This window comes from Puma concolor, chromosome A3 (genome assembly GCF_028749965.1).
Source record: "Puma concolor isolate L17-30 chromosome A3, mPumCon1.1.hap2, whole genome shotgun sequence".
Classification (NCBI taxonomy): Eukaryota; Metazoa; Chordata; class Mammalia; order Carnivora; family Felidae; genus Puma; species Puma concolor.
This window is the reverse complement of record NC_141669.1, coordinates 25,205,601-25,231,889: the sequence shown is the minus strand read 5'-3', so window position 1 is coordinate 25,231,889 and position 26,289 is coordinate 25,205,601. Positions and strand designations below refer to the sequence as shown.

The following is a 26,289-nucleotide window of genomic DNA, read 5'->3' as shown; positions in this document are numbered from 1 at the left end:
TGGAGTCAGGAAGCACCTTGACCCTTTCTCCCCAATCCATTAAGCAGTGATGATGCAGAGACCTTGCCCACGCCCAAGCGTTATTGTGTGCTGAGACCTATCTGGGGAAAGAAGATGGTCTCGCCAACAGAAAGCCCAGGTGATGTGATTTACTCTGAGTGGGCCCTCTGGATGTACAACACCTGGCAACCACACATCCTGTGTGAGAATGAGGCGCAAGGAGGGCTGCTTCCTGGAGCTTCTTAGCACTTCCTCTGTGCTTCAAGGGGGTTTCTGTAGAAACACCCATTTGATTCCCGTAGTGAAACAAGGAAACTGAAATATCTGGAAACAATGAAAGAAACACAATCCAGCAGCCAAGAAATTGTACCTTCAGCTGGGGGCTCCAGGAAGTGAGCCAGGATTGGGAGGATACAGTCAGCTTGGGCCAAGAAGTGTCTGGAAGACTTTGCAGTTAAACTCACTGTCCTCCCTCCAGGAGGCCCTGAGGCTTGGTCCAGGAGACATTGTTTAACTAAGGTGGGGCACTACCTGGTGAGCGCATATAAGGAAGAGCCTGAGGGAAGAACCCGGAACTCTGGGACTCTGCCACAGGGCTGACTCACCTGCCACCCTCCTCTGCCACTCTCCATCCCACAAAGCTGCTGCTGCTGAGCCAGTCCTGACCTGGAATACTGCTGACATCAGATGCGCTCATCTAGGAAACAGGTAGGTAGGGTGTGATTGGTGACCTCCCGGGGCTTTGGACCAAGGTGGTGGTCCAAACCTGAGTGAGCATATGAATTTCCCCAGAGAGTGTCTTAATTTTCAGATGCTGAGCCTCCCACCAGAGCAAATGGTCCAAGGTTAAGCTTTAAGGAAAACTGGGGCAAGGGATGAGTTGACTCCCTAAGAGAAGATCATCTCAGCTTTGCATATTTCCTACAATGACAGGATCTTTGCTTTTGTGCACAAGGGCAACGTTGACATTAAGGGATACTCTGATGGGAGGAATCCCATCACCTTTTCCACCCATGTTCAACTTCTGACGCATAGCACATGTTTAATATTTGCAGAAGGAAGGAATGGGGCCCAGACCTTGCCTTTTGTTTTCAAATGCTCTAGCTTAATAATTACAAGAACAAAGTTGAAAAATCTGGGTTAACCACAAGACTGATCACTTCAGAGATTCAGGTGGTTCCTTCTACCCCAACAGCTGCTTCACAGTCCCTGCCTGTGCCTCTGTGGCTGCTAAGGTTGGGTCATCTTTGAGATGTGATTCTCTTCTTAGGGAGACTGAGTTCTAGCTGTTATGCTTGAACCCAAGCTAACCAGAGTAAACACAGACATTCTCCCTCTGGAGTTCTAGTTGGGTTATGACCTGCCAACTGCCCTGTTTGTCCTGGGAAAGAAACAGAATTTGGCTGACCCCCAGGTGGCATCATCTGGATAGTCATTGAGCACATTCTCTCGCATTGCCCCACCTGTATCCAGCTGGACCTAAACCGTGTTTTTGTGCGTGATACCTGTGGGAGGACTCAATACTTAGCACATTGGGTGATGGGAACATAATCTACAAACATAATCTGTTTGTGTCTCACTGATCCCTCCTTCCGAGGAGAGTCCTGATTCAGATTTGCATATAAAAGGCTCTGACTGGGGACAAAACAGGGAAACTCGTTAAGCTGAGTAAGCCTGCACTTTCAAAACCCAGAGCCTGGTTGGAAGCACTGCTTGGGGCCCAGGCCACCCTGGGTTGAGTCTTGCTTCTGTCTTCATCCCCGAATTCTCAGGGGACTACTTCACTACCATGCACTGCTGTTTGCTTTGCAGGAACCGTTTGGAATAAAAAATTCTGTAATATCACGGGAGGCCACATCTGCTGGCCAGTCTGCAAAGCTAGTTCTCCCAATAAACAACCAGGAAAGCTTGGCCAAACCCTATTTCCTTATTTTAATAACTAAGATAGTTAACAAGGTGATCCCTAAAGGGCCTGGCAGGCCCTCCTGAACTGTGATGCTCCCCGCCAAAAGGCAGCTGAAGATCCTCTCCTCCTGCTCAGAGACCATCTATTTAGCTAATAAACAAATGCCGGTCTTTAAGAGCCGGTGGAGGGGTGAGGAAGTGAAGGCTGATCCCACTGCCTCCCCCCTGCTGGGTATGGCAGATGCAAAAAGTGTCTTGTCCTGAGGTAGTGACCCAAGATGGGCTCCCTCGGAGTCCCTGGACTCTGGGGTTAACATCCTCGCGCTGCCAATACAGCCACAAGGGACCTTTAAAACTGAGACTGGCCAGGACCTTTGGTTAATTTTATGCTGAAATGATGGTCCCTCGGGCAGTACTCTGCCTCTGATCACTGGCTGGATCAGCTCTGCTGTGCCCGCCTCCCATACCTGTAGATCAGGCCTGACCAGGACCTCACACAGCTCAGAGAAGGAGCCAGACTCCATCACGGCCCGTGGACCACAGCCCCTAGGGTTGTGTCTCCATCGGAAGTGACCACACATCTGCCTCTAGGAGATGCGGCCAGTGACCCACATTTGGATCAGTGCTGGAGGTAGGAGGGGTCCTAGGAATGTTTGCTCAGTTCTCCTCGCCAAACATCAAGTCTTGTCCCCAGTCCAGTCCTCACCCAGAAGTGACTGCCAGCCGCTGAGCTATGTCATTATGCCCCATCTCCAAGATCCCCAACCTCCTTTCAGGTACTAAAGTTGCCTGGGGGAGAAATTCAGAGGCATTCAGGGTGGGCTGGCTTCTAGGATGCTGGACTGCCAGCCACAGCCCACCACTGCCCACCAAGGGCGCATTCCTTCAATTCCCAGCCTGTTCTGATCCAGCACCCTGTCTCCCTCTGACACTGTCCGCAAACCCTCCTTTCTTCCTGTGACCATGTCACTTTCTCCAGCTGAGCACAGGCCTCCCCATGGCTCCCTTAGGGCCTTGCCTGTTCTGGCACGCGGCTGCCAGGCCTAGGCAGCAGGAGGGAGGCTGAGCCTTCCTGAGGCAGTATCTGCTACCCGCCCACCCCCCACCTCCACCCTGCTCAGGCATCAACCGCCCAACCCAAGCTGAGGCTCTGCAGGCACAGTCCCTCTCCCACCTGCCTTTCCCATCCCTTCAGGGCCTCGAAGGCCTGCCTCGACCCTCTGCTCCTCTTCCTCCTTGTCTCCCCTTCCTACCCCAAAACCCCTCCAATGCTCTGGCCGCCTTCTTGCAATTTTTAAGGGCAGGGTGAGAAAGAATAAAGGAAGGTGTATGGGAACTCCCTGAGACCTGCTTTTCTCAGCTTCACTCACTTTTGCACACACATTTATACACACGCAAGCTCTAAGTTCATTTTCTTTTGTGGTGCTCTTTGACATACTTATTCAGGAGCTCTTTTTGAAAAACCTTTTTTTAATGTTTATTTATTGAGAGAGAGAGAGAGAAAGAGAATCCCAAACAGGCTCTGGGCTGTCAGTGCTGAGTCCCGCATCTGGCTCGATTTCACGAACAATGAGATCATGACCTGAGCCAAAATCGGGTTGGGTGCTTAACGACTAAGCCACTCAGGTGCCCTTCAAAAGACTTTTCCTCTCCCACTGGTCCATGCCCTGTCCCCAACCCCACAAGTGTGACCCCATCCACCTGGGTGGAACCCTGGTTTCAGAAAAGTCTCAGAGCAAGCAGCTTGGGACACACCATTGTCATACGTCCTGGAGCTGATTGGAAAAGGGAGTCTCTCCCTTAGGGTGCTTGGCTGCTGGTGCTACTGACCCTATCTCCCCACCCCTGCCACCCCCCACCACCACAGTGGGGAGCGGCCACTGGTGGAGCCAGCAGTAGGCTCCCAGTCCAGAGCTCTGGCCCATTGCTCCTGTGGCCTCCATGGGCCTGAGATGCCCAGGAATGCCAGATGTGCACTGGGACATCTGAGGTCCAGCTGCTGGCATCCCTGTGCGGTGGCCAGAGGCAGTGCCCCGGAACTTGCTCTATGGGCCTGTTGTCACAGGAGGGGACTTCAGAGCACTCCCTTGGGAGTCTCCATTACTGCATCTGTTTTATTTGCATCTGAGGAGGAAAAAACAGGCAGGATGCGTGGGCTCCATTTCAGCAACCCAGGATGCTGGGCTGGCGTGAGAAGGACTTTAAGTAGTAGGTTCTGTCCTTCCTTGCACTCCCCTTCTCCCTCAGGATCTCCACCCCCACCCACCTGCTGTCTCTGTCTTTCTGTATCCCTGCCCCCCTCTCCTCTCACTTTGTCTCCTTCCCATCCATTTCCTTCTCTTTGTCCTCCCCTGCTGCAAGATAGGCCAAGAGGAAATCATTTAAGAATACATTGATTATCTAAATGTAGAACCAATTTCCGAAGAAACTTAAAAAAAGAGAAAAGGCCCTAACCCCAGTGTGCGCAGTCCTTGGCACACCCTCTCTGGTTCATGCCTCTGGGAGGTAAACCCTGTGGGGGCTGGGCTCCCTGGGTGGGGGGATGGGTCAGAAATAGCTCCTCATGGTTTCTGAGAGCCAGCAAGGAAACAGGGACTTCAGTCCTACAACCATCAGCACATGAATTCTGCTGGTAACTGTGCTCAGCTTGGAAGAGAAGCCTGAACATTAGATGAGAACACAGCAGGCTGATGCCTGGATTTCAGGCTTGTGAGATTCTGAGCACAGAACCCACACACATAATTCCAGGCTTCTGAACCTACAGGATTGTGAGATAACAAATGCGTGTGATTTCAAACCACTGTGTTTGTAATCTGTTGAAGAACGAATTCAGATGCTTTAAAAAAAAGGGGGGGGGGGCCTGGGTGGCTCAGTCGGTTAAGCGGCCAACTTCGGCTCAGGTCACGATCTCACTGTCTGTGAGTTCGAGCCCCGCGTTGGGCTTTGTGCTGACAGCTCAGAGACTGGAGCCTGTTTCAGATTCTGTGTCTCCCTCTCTCTGACCCTCCCCTGTTCATGCTCTGTCTCTCCCTGTCTCAAAAATAAATAAAATGTTAAAAAAAAAAAAAAGAAGAAATTGCACCTCTTAAAGACCCAGATTATAATTTGATACATGACAGTCCCCAGTGTCCTAACACCCCCTAATTTGCTTAAGAAGGAGCTGGAATTAGCTAAGTAGAAAGTATCTTCTCTTTATGGGTGGAAAAAAAATCCACACCCAGAAATCCCAAGATCATACCAAATATGACATCGTGTTTCTGGGGCACATATAGAACCCAGAAGGAATGCTCTGCCTTGTCCTCAGAATATATGGCCAGTCTGCTAGGGAATTTTCTAGGCTTGTTTTGTGATTAAATGACACGTATCAGAGAACTTGGGGGATGGGAAGGAGTATCTTTTTATGCAAAGGCAAGTTTCTTTTTTTATGTTCACACATGACAAACCCAATTTAACTGAAAGGGATAATATATTCAGTGGGTTCCGATTTCATTGTCTGCCCACAAATATCATTTAGGGAACCCACGTTTTCTGTTCCAGAAACACACAACATAACAGTTGAAAAGCACCTAAAAGGAAGTCCAGCCTTTTGAGTGTTCCAAAGGCAAGAGGAGGGGACAGCTTGCCCACGGCTCACAGCCTCAGCAGAGCGGCACAGACTCCCTTCTGCCTGGCCAGCAGTCGTTTTGTTACCCCACAGAAGCTCCTGGTGGTGGTGGGGGGGGGGGGAGGGACCCAGCAGCTGAGGTCTCTGAGCCTGTGAGACCCTGGGTGTCAGAAGAGGCTGGGTCTGCATGTTGAGGGCACCAGGGAGCAAAGAGGATGGAGCTACACCTCTATGGACCACAGAGCTGTTTTGGTGCTGTCTCTCTCCCCCTCTTCCTCGCCAGACTGTGCTCTCCTTGGCAGTTGGTCAGCCCTGATGCTGAACCCAGAGTTCCTGGAAGGCAACGGAGAGTTCGAGCACTTTCTTCTCTGGTAACTGTTCCAGGTCTGGGAGCTTTCTAAATCTACAACCATGCTAGAGCCTTCTTGCATTTCTCTGGCTCCTGTGGCCCTTCGTGGGTAATGACCTCAGACCCCTCTCAGCCCTAATGAAACAGAAAAGATGCCCCTTGGTGGGGACAGTGACATACTCTGCTTGCGGGCCCGGTTGCCAGCCTTGAAGCTGGCAGCTGGATAGGAATCTCCTCCCAATGCGGGCCAAACTTCTCTTCCTTGGTCTTAAGCCTCAGTTTCTCCTGCATAGGGAGCCCACATAGTCTTCTTTCGAGGCCTGCCTTTCCAGGGGCCACACACCCCACTCCCAGCTTTCAGGCCACAAAGGCAAGGAAACTCAGATGATTCTGAAGTCAGGGAGTGACCCGGCAGAAGCACTGGTGTGGGTGTTAAGTATCTTTTTAAAACCTATAATTTATGTTCACTTTCACCTTCACACTACCTCCTACTAGGTCTCCTTGAGAAATAGTCCTGGGCCTTCCCTACTCCCAGCTGATTTGTATATGCACAAAATTTTCCTTTTCTCTCTACCCCTCCCCTCCCCCTCCTTCTCTTCCCCTCGGTTTCTCCCTGCCTCTTCTCTCCCTCTCCTTCTCCCCCTTCTCTCTCCCCCTTCGTCTTGCATAGTCTATCTACCTCTCCCTCCTTTCACCCTGCTCTCTCTCCAAAGCCCTGAAGTGTGGCTAGGTGTCATAGAGCTGAAAGTGGTTTGCACGGGGCTTTTTTCCGCCAGAGAGCAGTTAAGTGCCTTATTTTCTCCACTCGGGTGGCTAAATTATTCTCAATGTGTTAAACAGTGTAATTAAACACATACACACGCGAGTGCACAGGGCCCCTTCCCCCACCCTTCTTCTTGCTCCTTGTCAGCAGAGAGAGTGTCAGCCCCAGCCTTCAAGCTCTGTTAGTTTTAATTTGAGTTGTGGAATTAGTAATGGGTTTTGCTGGAACACTGTTGTGGGAAATAGATCGCTCCTCGTGCAGGGTTTGGGCACCATTTCAAACGAGTATTTGTTAAGGGGAAAACCATCCCTTGTCGTGTTCCGCTACATTACATCAGATTTATTTCCATTGTTCTGAAAAACACCAGCCAGGAGAGAGCTGTGTGCGTCACTCCCGGGCAGGGAACAATTGAACTCGGGGCTTCCCGTTTCTTAGCTGATTGAAAACAAAACGCACACGGAATCACCCAATCACCCTTTGTTGCTGGGACATGCTAAGCTCCTCCTGGAGGCAAGCCCTGCACCTGTCACTGTAAAGCCTGCAGAGCTGCTGGCGGAAAGTGGATGATTTGGTGGCAAAACTTGGATGTTGAGGAAAAGCAGTTGAGAGAACCCCTGCAGGTCAAAGTTCTTGAAAGGATCTGTCCAATGCAAGGATTCTTCTGCACCACCCCCCCCCCCCCCCCCCCCGTTTTTAAGTTTATCCGATCTCAGCTTGACTATCTCCACTGGAGAGCGCACATGGTCATCCATGCCATTAGCAGATCTTTTCTTCGTCACTGTTCACCAAGGCAGCCACTAGCAAGTGTAGATCTTTAAATTTAGATGTAAGTTAATTAAAATAAAATAAAATTTAAAATTCAGTTCCTTAGTGGCACTTGCTGTATTTCAAGTGCTCATTAGCCACATGTGCTAGGCTATTGGACACCACTCTGGGGACCCGGAGAAAACTACTGTTGGGCGTCAGGAGGCAACTGGCTAATGCCTGGCCTGCCCATCGCCTGTTACAGGGCTCAGGTTCATGGATAGGGTAGTGGGCACCTGAGGAGATCCTGACAGCGTGATCATCAGACCTACCACACAGCTCTTACTTCCCACACAGAGCCCTTAATAAGAATGATGGTATTTGGGGCATCTGGGTGGCTCAGTCAGTTGAGTGTCCAACTTCGGCTCAGGGCATGATCTCACAGTTTGTGAGTTCCAGCCCTACATCGGGCTCTGTGCTGACAGCTCAGAGCCTGGGGTCTGCTTCAGATTCTGTGTCTTCCTCTCTTTCTGCCCCTCCCCTGCTCGCACTCTCTCTCTCTCAAAAATAAACATTAAAAAAAAATTTTTTTTAAAAAGAATGTTGGGGGGCGCCTGGGTGGCGCAGTCGGTTAAGCGTCCGACTTCAGCCAGGTCACGATCTCGCGGTCCGGGAGTTCGAGCCCCGCGTCGGGCTCTGGGCTGATGGCTCAGAGCCTGGAGCCTGTTTCCGATTCTGTGTCTCCCTCTCTCTCTGCCCCTCCCCCGTTCATGCTCTGTCTCTCTCTGTCCCAAAAATAAATAAATGTTGAAAAAAAATTTTAAAAAGAATGTTGGTATTTAATACCTACCTCATGCTCTGAGGCTGGTTTTATTACCACCACCTCCAGCCCATTTTATTTGTAAGTAAAGGAGGCTCAGATAGTAAGAACATTGATCAAGATCAGTCAGTCACTAAGCGATATCTGAAGTCAAACTAAAGTTTCAAGTTTCAAGCTGATCCCACATGCTCTTGACCACCATCTCATGGGTCTTTTTTTTTTTTTTTTAATTTTTAAAAGGTCAAGGCAAAACCCAGTTTTCTGAATAGGAACATAACCCTGGTGAGGTCGAACAAACAGCAACAGGGAGCTTGATTTTTGTGGGACCAGGGGTGGCTGAATCTGTGCTCTCTCAGACCAGGATTATTCTGGAGGGCTGGGAACAGAACTTCTGGGCTGGGTCTGACAGTCCCTGTAAGTCCCTCAGTCTTTCTCCCAGTGAACACATCTAGATCTCCCACTTCCCAGGAAGTGATCTCTAGGTTCCTTGTGTGTTTAGGTGATGGCATTCTTGTGCCATTAGAAAAAAAATCCCTGTCTTTTCCAAGCAGGTATAACTGCACTGGGAAACCCTGCCTGCAAGCAAAGGGCTCTGTTCTGGCCAGGTGCCCTGTGCTAGCTACCCTAACACCCTGCTTTGGCTACCATTAAGGGTACACCATTGCTGTGCTGCTTGAAATGTAACCCCCACCCCGGGAACTGAACACAGTGGACTGGATGTCCACCACGGGTCAAGAGCAACTTTGTACAGGACCAGAAGCTCCCATGGTGTCTACAGCAGTGCCTTCCTGCTGTGGCAGCAGCTCAGGGTGGGCACGTCTTTCACCACATTGCCTCATTCACAATAGGAAGCCAAGTAAGCCGTACAAAATCTTTTCAAAATGAAACTGAGCCAAGGCAAATCCCACTCACTATTTACTTGCACAGTTAACTTTTAAATGAGAAGACAGATTTGCAGTTTCCCTGGGTAACTTCCATGTTCTCAGCTTGGAGGTCCTTTAGAATTTTCAATCTGCCATCTGCTTGGATAATTGTTCTTCCTTTATATCATTAAAATGATGGAAAAGTTGAAAAGTATCTTCATTTTTCATGCCAACATCTTCATCCAGGATTAAGATACAAATGTTAAACAGGACAGGACAAGGGACAGAGTTCTGTGATTATCACAGTACAATGATTTTGAGATAATCCAGAATTATTCATCCATAATTTCTGGCTCAAATTGTGACTTCTGCATACTCTCCTGTGCTATACTACACTGTATTTCTGGACCATACAATACTACAGGATACAACCAACCCAGTCTTGCAGTCGAGTTTGTTTTTGCCACCTTATATAAATACAGGGAAGAAAGAGAAATTTTATCAAATACTTTTAAAAAATCAAGGTGTGTTCTCTCTATATCTCAACTCACATGACCACACGTATGTGGCATTCTTCTGTTCCTCTAAAGAAGGAACTTTATTTTTGGAAGGGAAAAAAGAAAAAGAGGGAAAGTTATGTAATTGGTTTTGATAAGGTGATCTTTGCTTCTAGAAACCTGAGCATCATTTCCTAAGTAGTCAAAGTGTTTCTTTGCAAGTCCATTTCAGAATGTTGCTGTGAATATTGTATTTTTTAAACATATTATTATAGAATTATACAAAAAAATTTAGGGGCGCCTGGGTGGCTCAGTCGGCTGAGCATCCGACTTTAGCTCAGGTCGTGATCTCCCAGTTCATGCGTTCGGGCCCCACTTCGGGTTCTGTGCTGACAGCTCAGAACCTGGAGCCTGCTTCATATTCTGTGTCTCCCTCTCTCTGCCTCTCCCTTGCTCGTGCTCTGTCTCTCTGTCTCTGTTTCTCTCTCAATAAAATATTTAAAAAATTTTTTTTAATTTAAATCCATGCTTTAAGGGAATGAATGTGTTAATTGCAAACAAACTTCCTGTTTTATTTTTTTTAACATTTATTACTGAGAGAGAAACAGTGTATGAGCATGGGAGGGGCAGAGAGAGGGGGAGACACGGAGTGTGAAGCAGGCTCCAGGCTCTGAGCTGTCAGCACAGAGCCCAACGCAGGACTCTAATTCACAAACCCTGAGATCATGACCTGAAGCGAAGTCAGTTGCTCAACCAACTGAGCCACCCAAGCACCTCTTTAAAAACTTCCTGTTTTAAAAGAGAGACTCTCTCCCAAAGTTTCTTATATTAAGTTCCCATAAGTATTAACATTTGGCTCAATTTATAAAAATTAAATTTCTAAGCAAATAGTCGTAACACATTTATATTTGTATAAAGTGAAGAGTATCTGTGTTCATCAAAAGACACAGTAAAGGAAGTAAAAAGATAAGCCACCAACTGGGAGAAGATATTTGCAACACATGTGACCAAGAAAAGATGACTATCCAAAGTAAATAAAGAATTCCTACAAATCACGAAGAAAAAGACAACGCAGTCGACAAATGGGCATAAGATATGAATATTCATTTCACATAAGAGGGAATGTGAATGAAGAATAAACATATTGAAAGATGCTCAGTCTCACCAGTAAGCAGGGAAACAGAAATTAAGACTGCAAGGAGTTGGCATTTTACTCCCATCAGATGGGTACAAATAAGACATTTGCCAAAAACGAGTGCTAGTGAGGAGACTGAGTGATGGGAACTCTTTTACATTGCTGGTGAGATTATAAATTGGTACAACCTTGGAAAATAATGTGGTATATTCAGTGAGGTTGAATATATGCACAGACAAACCCATAAATTCCACTCAGTGGTCCTACCGTGTCACATACGAACCAATAGCGTGCAAACGTTTTCGTTGTTTGATCTCCCTACGGACACATAGGATGGTCAGCATTTGAAATTTTAGCCTTTCTAATGAGTGTGTGGTGTCTATCTCGTTGTAGTAATAATTTGCATATCCTTGATGACTTAAGATGTAAAGCATTTTTTCATGTCGGTAATTGCCTATTTTTGTTTTTTGGGAAAATGTTTGGATTTTTGACCATTTTTAAAGGGTTCTTTTCCTCTTACTGATTTAAAAGAGTTCTTTGTATGTTCTGGGTTATGAGTCATTTGCCTGATACGTATGTCACACATATTTTTTCTTAGCCTGTGGTTTGCATTTTTGTTTTCTTAATGGTGTCTTTCACGCTTTGGAAAAAGTCTAACTGGTGCATTTTTTTTTCCTTGTAAGGCTCATCTTTTCGTGGTCTGTCACTGACATATTTTCCAACCCTTAAGTTTGCAAACATTTTTCCTGTGTCTTCCTCTATGCAAGTATTCTGTTTTCTTCTAATGCAATTTGAAAATTTTTTTTGTTTATTCATTTTGAGAGAGAGAGCATGAGCGTGCGTGCGCGCACACAAACACACACACACACACACACACACACACACACACACACACACACACACACGCTGGGGAGGGGCACAGAGAAGGAGACAGAATCCCAAGCAGGCTCCGCACCTGCAGAGCAGAGCCCAAGGCCAGGTTCGAAATCATGAATAGTGAGATCATGACCTGAGCAGAGATCAAGAGTCAAGCACTTAACTGACTGCGCCACCCAGGCACCCCAAAAGTGTTATAATTTTAAGTTTTATCTTTATGTTTGTGATTACTTTGATTCCCATAAGGATATCCAATTGATCCAGCATCATTTTTTTTTAAAGGTGTTTCTATGTCCATTTAATCTTTGGAAACTTTGGAAAATTGGAAACTTTGTCAAAAAAATAATTGACAATTTATGTTGTGGTCTGTTTCTGGATTCTCCACTCTGCACCATTGGTCTATCTAATTGTCCATCTTTTTGCCAGCTGAAGGTGGGTTGGCTAACTTTTAAAAAAAAAAAATATTTCTTTTAAAAAAATTCTTTGGTTATTCTAGGTCCTTTGAATTTAAGTGTAAAAAAAATTCTTTGGTTATTCTAGGTCCTTTGAATTTAAGTGTAAATTTTAGAGTAAGCTTATCCATTTCTTTTTTTTTTTTTTTAATTTTTTTTTTCAACGTTTATTTATTTTTGGGACAGAGAGAGACAGAGCATGAACGGGGGAGGGGCAGAGAGAGAGGGAGACACAGAATCGGAAACAGGCTCCAGGCTCTGAGCCATCAGCCCAGAGCCTGACGCGGGGCTCGAACTCCCGGACCGCGAGATCGTGACCTGGCTGAAGTCGGACGCTTAACCGACTGCGCCACCCAGGCGCCCCTCCATTTCTTTAATAAAAAAGCATTCTACAATTTCAGTTGGGATTGTATTGAATCTGTAGATACATTTGGAGAGAATTGCCATCTTGGCAATACTGAGGCTTCCAATTAATGAACCTAATACATCTCCCCATTTATTTAGGTCTTCTTTAATTTTTCTTAGCAATGATTTATAGTTTTTGATGCAGACAGCTTGGATGTCTTTAGTTAGATATTTTTCCAAGTATTTTTAATAGAATGCTATTGTTTTCCTATTGCCTACTGCTAGAATATAATAACTAATTTTTTTATATTAACCTTGTATCTTGCTAAATTCAATCATTAATTCTGTTAGTTATTTTGTAGATTTCCTAGAATTTTCTACAATCAAAATATCAAATAAGGACCATTTTTCCTCCTGATTTTTTTTTTTTCCTTAATGAGCTGGCTAGGACCTCCAATACAGTGTTAAGTAAAAATGATTATTATGAATGCTAAAAAAAAAAAAAAAAAAAATGGTGTCAGAGGCACCTGGTTGGCTCAGTTGGTTGGGCTTCTGGCTTTGGCTCAGGTCATGATCTCATGGTTAGGGGGTTCGAGCCTCGCTTCGGGATCTGTGCTAGCAGTGAGGAGCCTGCTCAGGATTTTCTCTTTCTCTCCTTCTCTTTCTTGTTGCCCCTCCCCTGCTTGCACTTTCTCTCTCAAAATAAACAAATAAACTTTAAAATTTTTAAAAGAAAGAAAGAAAAAACATGACAATGGCATTCTTGCCTTAACTATGATCATAATTGGGAAAAATACTCTTCTGTCACTATGATTTTAGCTGTAGATTTTTATAGATGCCCTTCATTAGTCTGAGAATGTTTTTACTTTTTCTAGGTAACTCTCCTTTGAGAGTTTTTATCATAAATATATGTTGAATTTTGTAAAATAATTTTAATTATTGGTTTTCTTTTTAGCTTTTTAAAATGGTTAATTACAATGATTTTTTTTTTTTAGCATGAAACCAACCTTACATTCCTGAAATAAATCTCGCTCAGCCTTGATGTACTATTCTTTCTCTTTTCTTTTTTACATTGTTGGATTTGATTTGATGAAATTTTGTGAAGGATCTTTGCCGTCTCTGTTCATGAGGGATAGTGATCCATAATTTTTTTGGGGGGTGTGGATTCTTTGGCGAGGCTTTGTTATTAGTCTCCTGTTGACCTGATAAAGTAAGTTCAGCAGTGTTTCCCATCTGTAATTTCTAAAGAACTTTGTGCAAGATGGGTGCTATTTTGACCTGGAAAGTGTAAGAGAATTTACCAGTGAAACCATCTGGGTCTGGGATTTTCTCTGGGGGAAGCTTTTGTTAACAAATTCAATTTCTTGGTTAGATATAGGGTTATTCAAATTTTGTTTCTTCTTGGGTCAACTCTGATACCTTGTAATTTTCAAGAAATTCATCCATTTCACATCACAGCAAATTTTTTCACATTAGTTTCTTCGTAGTAGTAGCCTCTTATGAACTCTTTAATATTTATTGGATTTATGATGATAAACCCTTTATCAATGATGATATTGGTGACTTGTCTTCCCACTCTTTTGTCCTCAACTTGTTTGATTCTGGATTTATTTATTTTGTTGGTCTTCTCAAAGGAAAAGTTTCACTTTGCTAATTTTCTCTACTGTTTTTCTCTTTTATGAATTTGTGCTCTTGTCTGTATTATTTACTTCCTTCTACGTCTGTGGGTTTTCTTATTGCCATCATGATATCATCTTGGACTCATAAATTATTTAGAAGTGTGTTTAATTCCAGGTATTTGGGGGTTTCCTAACTATCTTATTGGTACTAACTTAAAATTTTAATTGTGTCATGGTTAGAGAATATTCTGTGTAATTCACTCCTTGGAATACATGGTTTTATGGCCCCGTGTATTTTCTGTTTTGGTGAATACATTTCATATATTTGAAAAGAATGTATACTCTGCATTTTTAGATGTAGTACAGTGTATGTGCCAATAAGATCAAAGCGATTAACAGTGTCATCCATATCTTTTATGTTTTCACGGATTTTTAAAATTTTTGTTTAGTTGCCCTATTAGTTGCTAAACTATGAGTGCTAAATTCTACTATCATTGTGGAATTATTTATTTCTCACTTTAATTCTGTTAAGTTTTGGTTCATTTATTTTCTGGTTGTATTATTAGGTGCCTGCACATTAATGATTTTATTTCTTCCTGATCAATTTTTGCCAATATTAAATGCCCCACTTCATCCCTGGCAATACCGTTTACTATGAAGTCTGTTTGGTAAATCTATTAATATGCACCTCAGCCTTCTTATGCTTACTGTTTTTATGGCATAATTCTTTTCATCCATTTACTATCAAATTATCTGGTCTTTTTATTTAAAGTGTGTCTCACAGGCAGCATATAACTGAGTTTTGCTTTTTTATCTCCTTTGTGAATCTCTGCCTTTTAACTAAAGTTAACATGTAATTATTGATATACTTGGATTTATGTCTATTTTTTGTATGTTTATCCACTGTTCCCTCTTTATTGATTTTTTTTGATTACTTGAATATGCATGTTTTAGTATCACATTTTATCTTATCTATTGTCTTTTGGGGGGGTGCTATATCTCTTTTTATTATTTTCTTAGTGGTTATATAGGGATTATAATACACTTACTCAACCTTCATGATTCTATTGCACCACTTCATGTAAAATAGAACACTTGCAGCCATGTGACTAGCTTTACTTCCCTTCTACTGTTCCTTATGTTACAGTCATATGAATGATATCCAAATACTTTGAAGCATCTCCAGACAATGTTTTCATTTTTGCTTTAAACACATATATGTATTTTAAAGAATAAGAGGAAAAAAACAGTCTTGCATATTTACTCATATATTTACCATATGCCATTCTTGAAAATTCAGTTTTCCCTGTTATTATTGCCTATTAAATTGAAGAACTTCCTTCATCATTCCTTCTGGAGCATTGTCTTTGGATGATTAATTCCCTTAGTTTTTGTTCATCTGAAATCTCTTTATTTCACTATGATTCCTGATATGTATTTTCACTGGACACAGAATTCTGTGCTAACATCTCTTTCTTTCAGCAACTTTAAAGTTATTCCACTGTTTTCCATCCTCCATGGCTTCTTGTGACAAATCTGGAGTCCTTTGCATCATTATTCCCTTCAATTTCATGTGTCATTTTTCTCTAGCTCTTTCAAACATTTTTTATCTTTGGTTTCCAACAGCTTGATTATGATGTGTCTAGTCCTGGTTTTCTTGACTTTTCAAGCTTCTTGGATTCAAAAGTTTGTCTCCAAACTGGGGAAGAGTTTGACCATTTCTACAAAAAACTTTTTCTGCTCTACTATCTTGATTCTCTCCTCCCGGGCCTCCAATTACACATAAGTCACAGCTTTTGGTATTGTATCACATGTCCATCTGAGGCTCTGTTCTTATTCTTTTGTGTCCTATTATAATTTTCTGGAGAACATGGATTTAAAAAAGAAAGCAGGAATCAACCCAATTAAATTCAGACTATGCATCCAAGACCACCTTCTATGAGGTGCTAAGTGCTTAGAAAACTTTCTCAGCATCTTGTGGCTAATAAGGGGCAGAATGAGGACTTGAGTTGGAATCTTCTGAAGTCATTTAACTTTGGGGCTTCTTTCTTTTTTCTGAAGTCATTTAACTTTTTGCATCTTTCCTATGTATTAATAGGAATTTTCCAACAAAAGGACTTGCAGGGTGCCTGGTGGCTCAGTTGGTTAAGCATCCAACTTCGGTTTAGGTCATGATCTTGCAGTTTGTGAGTTCAAGTCCTGCGTCGGGCTCTGTGCTGACAGCTCAAAGCCTGGAGCCTGCTTCGGATTCTGTGTCTCCCTCTCTCTCTGCCCCTCCCCCACTTGTGCTTTGTCTCTCAAAAATGAATAAATGTAAAAACTTTTTTTTTAAAAAGACTTGCTGGTTATGTATGTATAAAATCCTGAAGGCAAGCTTAAATAAGTGTTTTTGTCATTGTTGTTTTTTATTGAACAGTTCTTTGAAGAAGCTTTTGTGAATCTCCATGAGGACTACTGGACTTGAAATATTTTCCAAACCATATGACCTCCGAATCTGTTCTCTGTGGAGGCTTCTGCTCCACCAAACACACTTAAAAATAGCTAATATGTGGCATTCATTCCACCAACACTTACAAGAATTTTATAGAATACCCACTATGTGCCAGACCTGGCACTAGGTGCTGGCAGACCAAAGATACTATCATCTAAGACATTTTTGCCATTCAGGAGCCCTTATTGTCTTTCCACGAAATTGAATAATGTTTATACACTCGGTGCTGTTGGGTCATTTTCACTTGTGTTTACTGGCATCCTTCACCTATTCTCTGATATGCCCCCTTTCCTCTTTGCTTGCACACTGCCTAAAATGTGCTCCCAGGGGCAGAGAGTTGTTAAGACAGCCTGGGGTTAGTCACAGCTATGGACTGAATTGTGTTCCCCCCAAATTCATATATTGAAGCCCTAACCCCCACTGTGACTATTTCTAGAGATAGAACCTTTAAGGAGATGATTAAGGTTAAGTGAAGTCATAAGCAGAAGGCCCTACTCCAATAGGACTGTGGCCTTATAAGACAAGAGGGAGAGCGCACACTCTCTCTCTGTCATGTGAGGACACATCAAAAAGGTGGTTGTCTATAAGGCAGAAAGAGAGTCCTCACCAGAACCTGACTGTGTTGGCATCGTGGTCTTAGACTTTCAGCCTCCACAATTGTGAGGAAATAAATGTCTATTGCTTAAGCTCCCACTCTGCAGGATTTTGTTGCATGCTCGACAGACTAACACAGTAACCCAATTCAGCAGAAGACACAACAGGGACTGAGTGAAACTTACTTCATAGACACTGAGGGGAGCAGACCAGGTTTTATAGCCACCAACTGCATCTCTTGCCTGCTTCTCACTCTAGTTCTGAACTTAATCCATTAGTTCACCATCTCTCTCATTAAGAACCTTATATAAACTCTTTTTGCCATTTTCCCACCTCCTGTGCCATTTTTCTTGCTAGACTCAAGAGATAAACCAGAGGTAAGACAAAGTTTTATCCTGACTAGCAGGTAGAACTTCTATCCCTCCCTCTCTCTTTTTTTTTAATTAAGCCAGCTGAGTGTTCTGCCTTTATTTACCTTTCACAGTGAAGCAAGATGGAAAAATAAAAGAAATAAGCCAAAAAATCCCTCCCTAAAATGACAGGTAGGAGAGAGAGTTGGTTGGCTTTTTCTGCTGCACACAAAAGTGAAATGTCAAGTTCTGTAGACCCTTCCTGCTTGAGAAAATGAGAGCAGGCTGTTCCCTGGAAAAGCCATAAGTAACCCAGGGGGTAACACAGTGAACCTGATAGGTCTGAGGTCTGTGCATGGAGGAGGGAGCCTCTCTCTCCTGCCTGCCTGCTTTCTCTTTTTCCCATCAAAGTTCTCTTCTCTCCCAGAGCAGCGGACCACCTCCTCCACCAGCAGACAGCCAGGCCTGCCGCCTGTCCCCCAGAGTCTTTCTTTTCCTTCTTGGGCTCTCAGTGGGTGCAGAGAAGTAGCAAAGCTAAGCCCTTGTGTGTGATGCCTCACCCCTACAAGCTCCTCTGAGATTAGATGTCATTAATAAGAGCAAGTTCTCATCTCTGAAGGTGTGGGGCTCTCTGCACAGTACTTTCATAATCAAAATTATCATCATAATCATGCTAATAACCACTATTTATTGACCACTTTCTGTTTACCAGCCACAGTGCTAAGTACTTGACAAGCCCAGATTCATCTGAGTCTTAAAACAATTCTGTAACAGGCACATTATTGTCATCATTTCACAAATGAGGAAAGTGATGCTTACACAGGGATCCCTAAAGTCAACCAGTCCACCATGCAATAGTGAGTGGTGGGGACCCTACAGATGGCCTGGGAACTGCTCCCTAAACATAAGGCCTTGGCAAGACTCTGATGGAGAGGTCAAGCCAAATTCTTCCAACTCACTTTTACATGCAATTAAAGGCTGTCCCATAATTGTGTTATTAAGAGCAACCATTTGGGTTTCCTAAACTAAAATCAGCTCAATACTGGAGTTTATCATACACTCTCATTGAATATTTTACTGACAGGTACGTGGCTTGGCAATGGTGTCTTGGTTCCACTGTCACTGAGCATGTGCAGAACTGAAAGACCCATAATTTTCACAACTCTCCATTATCAGGTGTCATTGCCTTTGTCCTGAATTGGCAATCAATCTCTATTACTGTTTTCTTGTTCTTGACTGATACCTTACTGTTATTTCAGCTTTTTATATAATCTGTGGTTGCTCTCCTCTTAACCCTATAGTGAGTGGTGAGGTATATAGATGTATTTTCACCTGTTATTTTCCAAGAACTTGATTGGAGAAATGTATGTAACATATTGGGCTAAACCATATAAAACATTTTTACCTAAGGTGAAACCATATGAAATGGACTATATTTAACAACTTTTTAAAAGTTTATTTATTTTGAGTGAGAGAGAGTATGTGTGCATGCATGAGAGCAGGGGGAGGGTCAGAGAGGGAGAGACAGAATCCCAAGCAAGCACCACACTGTCAGCACACAGCCCGATGTGGGGCTGGGGCTTGAATTCATGAACTCACAAACCTTGAGATCATGACCTGAGCTGAGATCAAGTGTTGGACACTTAACCGACTGAACCACCCAGGACCCCTGAACAATTTTGACCTAAAAAAATGCAAGTTTCCTATTGTCCAACCTAGTAGTTCAAACATAAATTATTTTTACCTCATTTGCTAGATATTTGTATGCATAATTCCCTCTGCATATGCATGTAGAGTGACACGTTATAGATGATATTCTGCCTCTGAATTTGTATTATCTAAATAATTTACAACATATTATTATTATATGTTAACTATAAGAACATTGCTAAGTTATTTTGAGTTTGTGTGGGTTTTTTTTTTTGTATGATCCAAGATCTTGAATGTAAGCTCATATTCTTCATGAATTGTTCATTTATTTCCCTCTTTAGTTCTTTATCATCACTTGATTCCTTTTCTGCTGTTAAGGAGGAATGGATAGGTCCATAGGTCTTGTCGTCTTGGGTCTTCTGTGTCCTGCCCAAAGAAGTTTGAAAAGCACTACGTCAGTGGCTAAGGAGACTTTTCAAGTCCCATAGCCAGTAAGTGTGCATTCAGAATTCAGATGCAACTCCGCTTCCCTCACAGATGGAGGATGTGATACACATTTTGGTCATTGGCATCAGTCATACCCCTATGGCTTCCTGAATAAGAAATGCTAGATTTCCTTGACATATCCTTAAGGAAATTGGGAGGTCAACATTTATTGTGTGCCTATGTATGCCAGCCACTCTGCTTGGTATGTTAGTTTGAACCTCATTTGATACCACAGCAAACCCTATGAGGTTGGTATCATTTATCTGTACAGATGGAGAAAGAGGTTTGCAGGCTTAAATACTAACTCAAAATTCTGGAACTGGTAGGTAGGTGATGAAAGCAGAAAGCAAACTTTAAAGCTCATTTGATTGTTCACCACTTTGCCTTTTCTTTTTCTCACTACACATCCCCTTCCCCTAACCCCGTATTTGATTCATCATGAAATCCTATTGGTTCTACCTATAGAATGACTCTGGGGTCTGTTTCTCCATCATTTTCACTACTAATGCTCTAACATTGTCCCTCCCACGAACACGTGCACAGCCTCCTAACCTCCTCCTTGCCACAGTCCTTATCCATCCCCTCCATGTGGCCTTTAACTCACTCCACAATCCTTTACACAGATCTGATTGTGACCTACCTACCTTTTCAGTGTCCCTGCAGTGCTTGCAGAGGACATAAAACATGTCACAATCCAGCTTTCCAACCTACTTTCCTGGCCCTCTCTGCCAACATTCCCTATCCCCAGCTCCTACCCCCACTGACCCTTCCAGACTGCCCACCCCTCCATTCTCTCTAACACCCATGACTTTTCCAATTCAACTCCTGGGCCTCTGTGCACTTGATACTCTAAATTATATAGATAATAACTTGTGTGTGTGTATATATATATATATATATATATATATATATATATATATGTGTGTGTGTGTGTGTGTGTATGTATATATACGTGTGTGTATATATACGTGCATGTGTGTGTGTATATATATATAACCAGTTCTCCATCTGGCACATTCTGCTTCCTTTAAGGCCCTGCTCAAATGTCACTGTCTGTGGGAGAGTCATCCTAGACTTTTCCTGGGAGCTCATGGCCCCTCCTCTTTATATCCACAGGATTTTGTACACATTTTTAATTAGACACTTTCTGTTGAATGATAGCTAGCTGTTTAAATGTCTTATCTGTCTTTCCTACTTGATAATGAGCCCCTAAGGGATAAAGATCATGTCGTATTTATCTTTGGATTGCCAGCATGCAGAAAAGTGCCTGGCACCAGGTCAGCACTCAATAAATGTTCATTAATGTATAAACACCCCCCATAGTCTCTCATGCACATAAGAGCATACTGAGTAGTTCTTTGGTAGAGCGGATTGAAAATTGGACTGGGAAGAGGATGCTTGGATTCTAGTCTGGGATCACCCACCAACTAGATGTGTCACTGGGGACAGAACATTTCGGGGTCTCAGTCCCCTCACTTGTAAAGTAGTGGGAGGACATCTGAGTGCCTTTCCAAGGCTTACATCTAATGATGCAAAGGACTTGACAGCTTATTCCTAAAAATATCTCTCTTTCTTACCAGAAGGAAAAGGCCTTAGGCATCTTCTAAGGAGAGTCATGGCACACAACCAGGAGACTCTAGCCAAGACCCCTGTCATCAAATTCAAGGGCCAAGACTTCAACTTCTTGCGGGATCATTGCCTAAGCAGAGGTCTGCTGTTTGAGGATGAGACCTTCCCTGCGGAGACTTCCTCCATAGGTCTGCAGCTGCTCCAGGGAAAAAACCTCTCCAGACTGATGTGGAGACGGCCAAAGGTGAGTGAGCCCCCCAGAAACACACCCAGCTCCTGGGCCCTCTCAACTGCCTGTCATGGTACCTCCTACTGAAAGAAGGATGGGCACGTGACTTGGTTTTCAAGGGTGGCCCAAACCAAATAGGAAGGAGAATGAAATTTATCTGGTCCCTTAGCTATAGTGTTGTATCGTCAGTAGGATGTAAGGACCCTGTACCAGCAATCAGGACCCCTGGGTTCTAACCCAGTTCTCACGCTGAGCACATCACTAGATTGCATGCTTCAGTGTTCTCATCTGAGAAATGGGAAACCATGGGTATGAAGATTGTGGTAGTTGGTCTCTAGGGTCTCTTCCATCTCCACAATTGAACCCATCTGTCAGTCTTCATCAGTCTTTATTCTCTTCAGTTACCACTGTCTGTATTTTTTTCTTTTCCCCTGTTAGAATTTAGTCAAAGGGAAGATATCATGTCAGTCACTGATAAAATAGGATGAATTTAAATAATTGCCTCACCCCTCTCATTTATATATGTATTGTCAGTCTTGTAAAGGCTTGATCATTTATAAAAGAATTTTAGACATCAAATTAGGAAGATCTTTCAGGGAAACATTCAAATCCCTATGCCAGTAGTTGGTCACTAACTCAACCTTGTGGCGAGATGAGCCCTGTTGGTTTTTCTAAACTATATTCGTTCCCAAGAAATATTTCTCAGCCCACTGACCATTCTCATAATCTCATTAGGGAAAAAGATCCAGGTAAGGACCACTCTAAGGATCCTGAGGCCAATCCTCCTGTTCTTGCTTCCAAAAGCAACCAGCAGAACCTAGAACAAGAGAAAATAAGATAATGTCTAGTAAGCTAATGATTATGATATCAGCAAGTGTTACCAAGCACTGATTAAGTGCCAAACACTCTCCTGAGTACTTTCAATAAAGCCAGTTTAGTCTATACAAAAAGGATATTTTCTGATAACATAAAATAAGACATTAAACTCTGGAGGTACCGACTCTTGCTCTGATGTCAAGGGGGCAGATTTGTAGTTTTGGAGAGGGAAGTGTGAGCAGGGCGCAGGTGGGGCTCAGGATCAGATGGTGGTGCTTCAGGCTTCTAGGATCCATCTCACCAGCCAGAGGCAGTAAGTCCCCAGAAATTATCCTCTTCTGGCCTTCCCCTCCGAAGGGGAGCAGAACGGAGAACTCTATTTAAAGTTTGGAAGGGTTATATATTTTTTCCCCTTGTTATTTTTAGAAGCTGAGATTCTTTTAGAAATGTTCTTTTTTTTCTTTTTTACAAGGTGCTGAGCAATAGATACAAGACCATATTTATAGTGTTGGAGAATTTATAACATTTCTATTTAGGAAGGGTTCAGAGTTTCTTACTATCTGATTTCAGCAACATCTCAAATTTTATCTTTTGGGGGCAAGGAGAAACTGAGGCAAACAGAAGTGAGATGACTTCCACAGAATCCTTCCAGGAACCTGAAATAGAGGAAGATACATCCTACTCCCACTCTTCTCCTCAGCCAAAAGCTGAGACAAATGTCTTTGTGTCCCTCATCACAGTGTCCACATTTGTATAGTGTTTTCCTGAGTTTTCCATGTGTCCTGTTCTACTTTGTCTCCTTTGTTCTTTCCCAGTTGTATAGAGAAGAAAACAGATTCAGACAGGGGATGTGACTTGCACAAGGTGACAGTCCAGCCTCCATATGCTGCACTTTCCTTCACATGGGATTGTGTGCCCGACAGGACTCTGTTAGGATTTGAATGAACGAGTGAGTGAATGGATGAAGGAATGACTTTATCTACAGGCCCCTGACATGGGTTTCAAGCTCCATATGTGCAGCTGAGATTCCGTAGGTTGACTGGTTTAACAGGTAGAATGGTAGACAAGAAAGCCACTGAATTCACCCCTTCCACATGGTGACATCCTCAAGTGCCACAGCTTATAGTTGTGCCTGAGAAGAGCCTTGGGCGAGGAGCCATGGCCAGTGTAGTTCAATCCTAGTTGGAATGGCCAACACTTACATAGTGCTGACCATATGGTAGGTCCAACTTTAGGTCCTTTGACTCATTGAATCCTCACAGTAATGTTATAAGGAGGTACTATTATTAACCCCACTTTACAGAGGAGAAATAGAAAGAGTTAAGTAACATGCCCAAAATGGTAGAGCTGGAATTTGAACCCTAGAGTCTATCTCCAAGACCTGTACTCCTATCACACTATATTGTCTCCATAAGGCCTCATTGTAAGCTCATGTTGTGTTCTGATTTCCTATTTGCTACAAATAATATTTTGTGCACCAATAGACTCCTAGTTCATCTAGGTAACCAGGAATCAATCTCTGTGTTGTGTCCTGCTTTCCATTTTTTAGGAGAAAAAGAATGAGGTAAGAATGAAATGTTGTACCTGTACGTCACATGATTATTTTAAGGAATAAATGAAGACAATATTTAGAGTCTAGCACATTGCAAACACTTACTAAACACTAGCTATTGTTGCTATAATTAGTTTGGGAGGGATGGCATTGGGTAGCAGCCTCAGGGGCTGTCCTTTTGGATCCATGGGTTTTCACAGTCCAGCCAGCATCAGCCCTCAGCTAATTTCAGCAAACACATTTAGAGAGAAATGTAGGTCAGATGAAACCATTTGAGGTCCTAGGGGGAGGCTGACAGGGAGTGTGGAGAGAATTTCTTCTCACGTTCCGCTGCCTGTCACCACTTTCAGAGGGTTGCCTCCCACTCTAGAGCTTGCCCAGTCACTGTCCAGAGGTATGGCTGGCACTCCTTAAATTAAGTTCACCTGTATAATGGCTGAGGTGGCACCAAGTCTCCTGAGGCCATCTCCATATTCAAGGCTTGGAAGGACAATGGGGAAGCTCCATATTCTAAGCAAGTGCTAAACCATCATGGATATCATTCTACCTTGAATACTCACCTGGGCTTGGTAGATTCACTAAGAGTGACTAAGAGTTGGCATACAACTAAACTCAGCTTTCTATGCCTGGCACAGAAAGGTTGTTTAATGTCCCATAATGTCTTCTCTCTCCCTCTCTCCCTCCCTCCTCCCCCTCTCCCCCCCTCCCCCATTCCTCTCTCTCCTTCCCTCCTTCCTTCTTGCTCTCCCTCTAACAATCAACCTAATCCATTTTGCTGCTGGAACTTTGAAGTAGAAGCTCCTTCATATCTTGCTTCATTCAGCTTCTCTTTGTTTAAGAAATTTCCACCCCACTTCTCACATCCCCCCCCCCAGTGGCAGTCAGTCAGGTTCTGCAACAGCCTGTGACCCTGCACTGACCAAATGGCACTGAGGAGACCCAACTCCTCATGAGCCTCTGCACTGCCTACAACCCCCACCCCATGTCAGCAAGAGACAATGCTGAGAATTAGACTTGTATATGGTGTATCTATTTGATATTTCCTGAATGAAAGTTGGTGCTAGAGTGCTTCCTTTTAGAATTTTAATTCCATAAATAATGCTAAATCCCATTTATCAAGTATGTACATGCAATAAGTATGAATCTAAGCACTTTACATATGACATTTCATTTAATTACCGTAATAGCCCTGTGAGTAGATCATATTATTATCTTTGTTCAGTAGATGAGCATTGTCCAGGAGAACTTTCCATGATGATAGAAAGGTTCTTTTGGTACCGTTCAGTACAACAGCCATTAGTCATAAGTGGCTATTGGTACTTCCAATGTGGCCAATGCAACTGAGGGATCAAAATTTTAATCTTATTTATTTATTTATTTTTTAAGTTTTTGAAAGTTTATTTATTTATTTTGAGAGAGAGAGAGAGAGAGAGAGAGCATCAGCGAGCAGGGGAAGGGAAGAGAGAGAGGGAGAGAGAGAATCCCAAGCAGGCTCCGTGCTGTGAACACAGAGCATGACGCGGGGCTCGAACCCACGAACCACAAGATCATGACCCAAGCTGAAACCAAGAGTTGGACACTTAACCAACTGAGCAACCCAGGGACCCCTTAATCTCATTTAAAGTAGCCACATATGATTTGTGGCTACCATATTGGACAGCACAGAAATATAGATACAATTCTTCACAGCAGGGTCACCAATGTGTATCAGATTGAGAGATGGCAATTTCATCTTGGACCCCATACTTTGGGAGAATAATTTTGCTTCTCAACTGAAGAATGGCTGTGGGCCTGAAACATGCTGTCTGATGGGTGCTCAGAGCTCAGGACCCAGCCCCGTTGTGGATCCTGGCCTGTGGCCATCCCAAAATGAAGTATCACCTACCCAGGTAACAACTTTGATCTTTTAAGTGGAGTGGAGTTTCTGAAAGGATTGTTCACTAGAAGTGATTTACCTTAGGTCCCAAATGAGTTCTTCAGAAAAGGAAAGTGTTAACAAAGTAGACACAGAAGTGTAGGTTATGAAGGCAACAGGTAACAGAAGGTGACAAGGTAAACCTGCCAGCAAACAAATGCCATCGAGCCAAAGAACTTTGATGCCAATAAAACAAAGCTCTCTAGCAAAAATAGTAAAGGGAGTGACTCTGTCACCTGGCCCAGGCTGACCTCTGCCCACCCTCTGAATGATATATTTAGGCTGTGTCTGAATGCCAAGATGCTGACCCTGATGCTCCCTCATCTAACAGCAGCCTTCAAAATGATTGCAGGAATCACTCCAAAACATAGCAAGTGATGTTGCATTGGAAGACACCCCTCCAGAAGCAATTGCAGGAGAATGCCTGGTTTGGTACCACTTCACAGAGGGTATTTGTTAAGATTCTAGGGGTTCTTGCATTATATGTGCTTCTGGCATCCATAAGATAACATAGATTGTCCCAAAATTTGCCTTGAGAAAGGACTTCACAGTGCAGAAGTTGGGAAGATTACTTAGTATGACTATTGCTGATGGCTTCTATATTAGGGTTCTCCAAAAAAACAGAAACAATAGGGTGTGTGTGTGTGTGTGTGTGTATGTGTATC

General features: G+C 43.3%; 1 protein-coding gene across 1 annotated transcript in view; it reads left to right on the top strand.

Moving 5' to 3' along the window:
• Positions 1 to 315: 315 nt before the first annotated feature.
• The window catches only part of CAPN13 (calpain 13), an 83,103-nt gene continuing 57,129 nt past the window's right edge, over positions 316 to 26,289 (top strand). The window contains exons 1-2 of the mRNA XM_086700298.1: positions 316 to 708; positions 21,124 to 21,356. Coding sequence (XP_086556424.1) covers positions 21,159 to 21,356 — 198 coding nt within the window. The 5' untranslated portion in view covers positions 316 to 708; positions 21,124 to 21,158. The remainder of the gene's footprint in view (positions 709 to 21,123; positions 21,357 to 26,289) is intronic.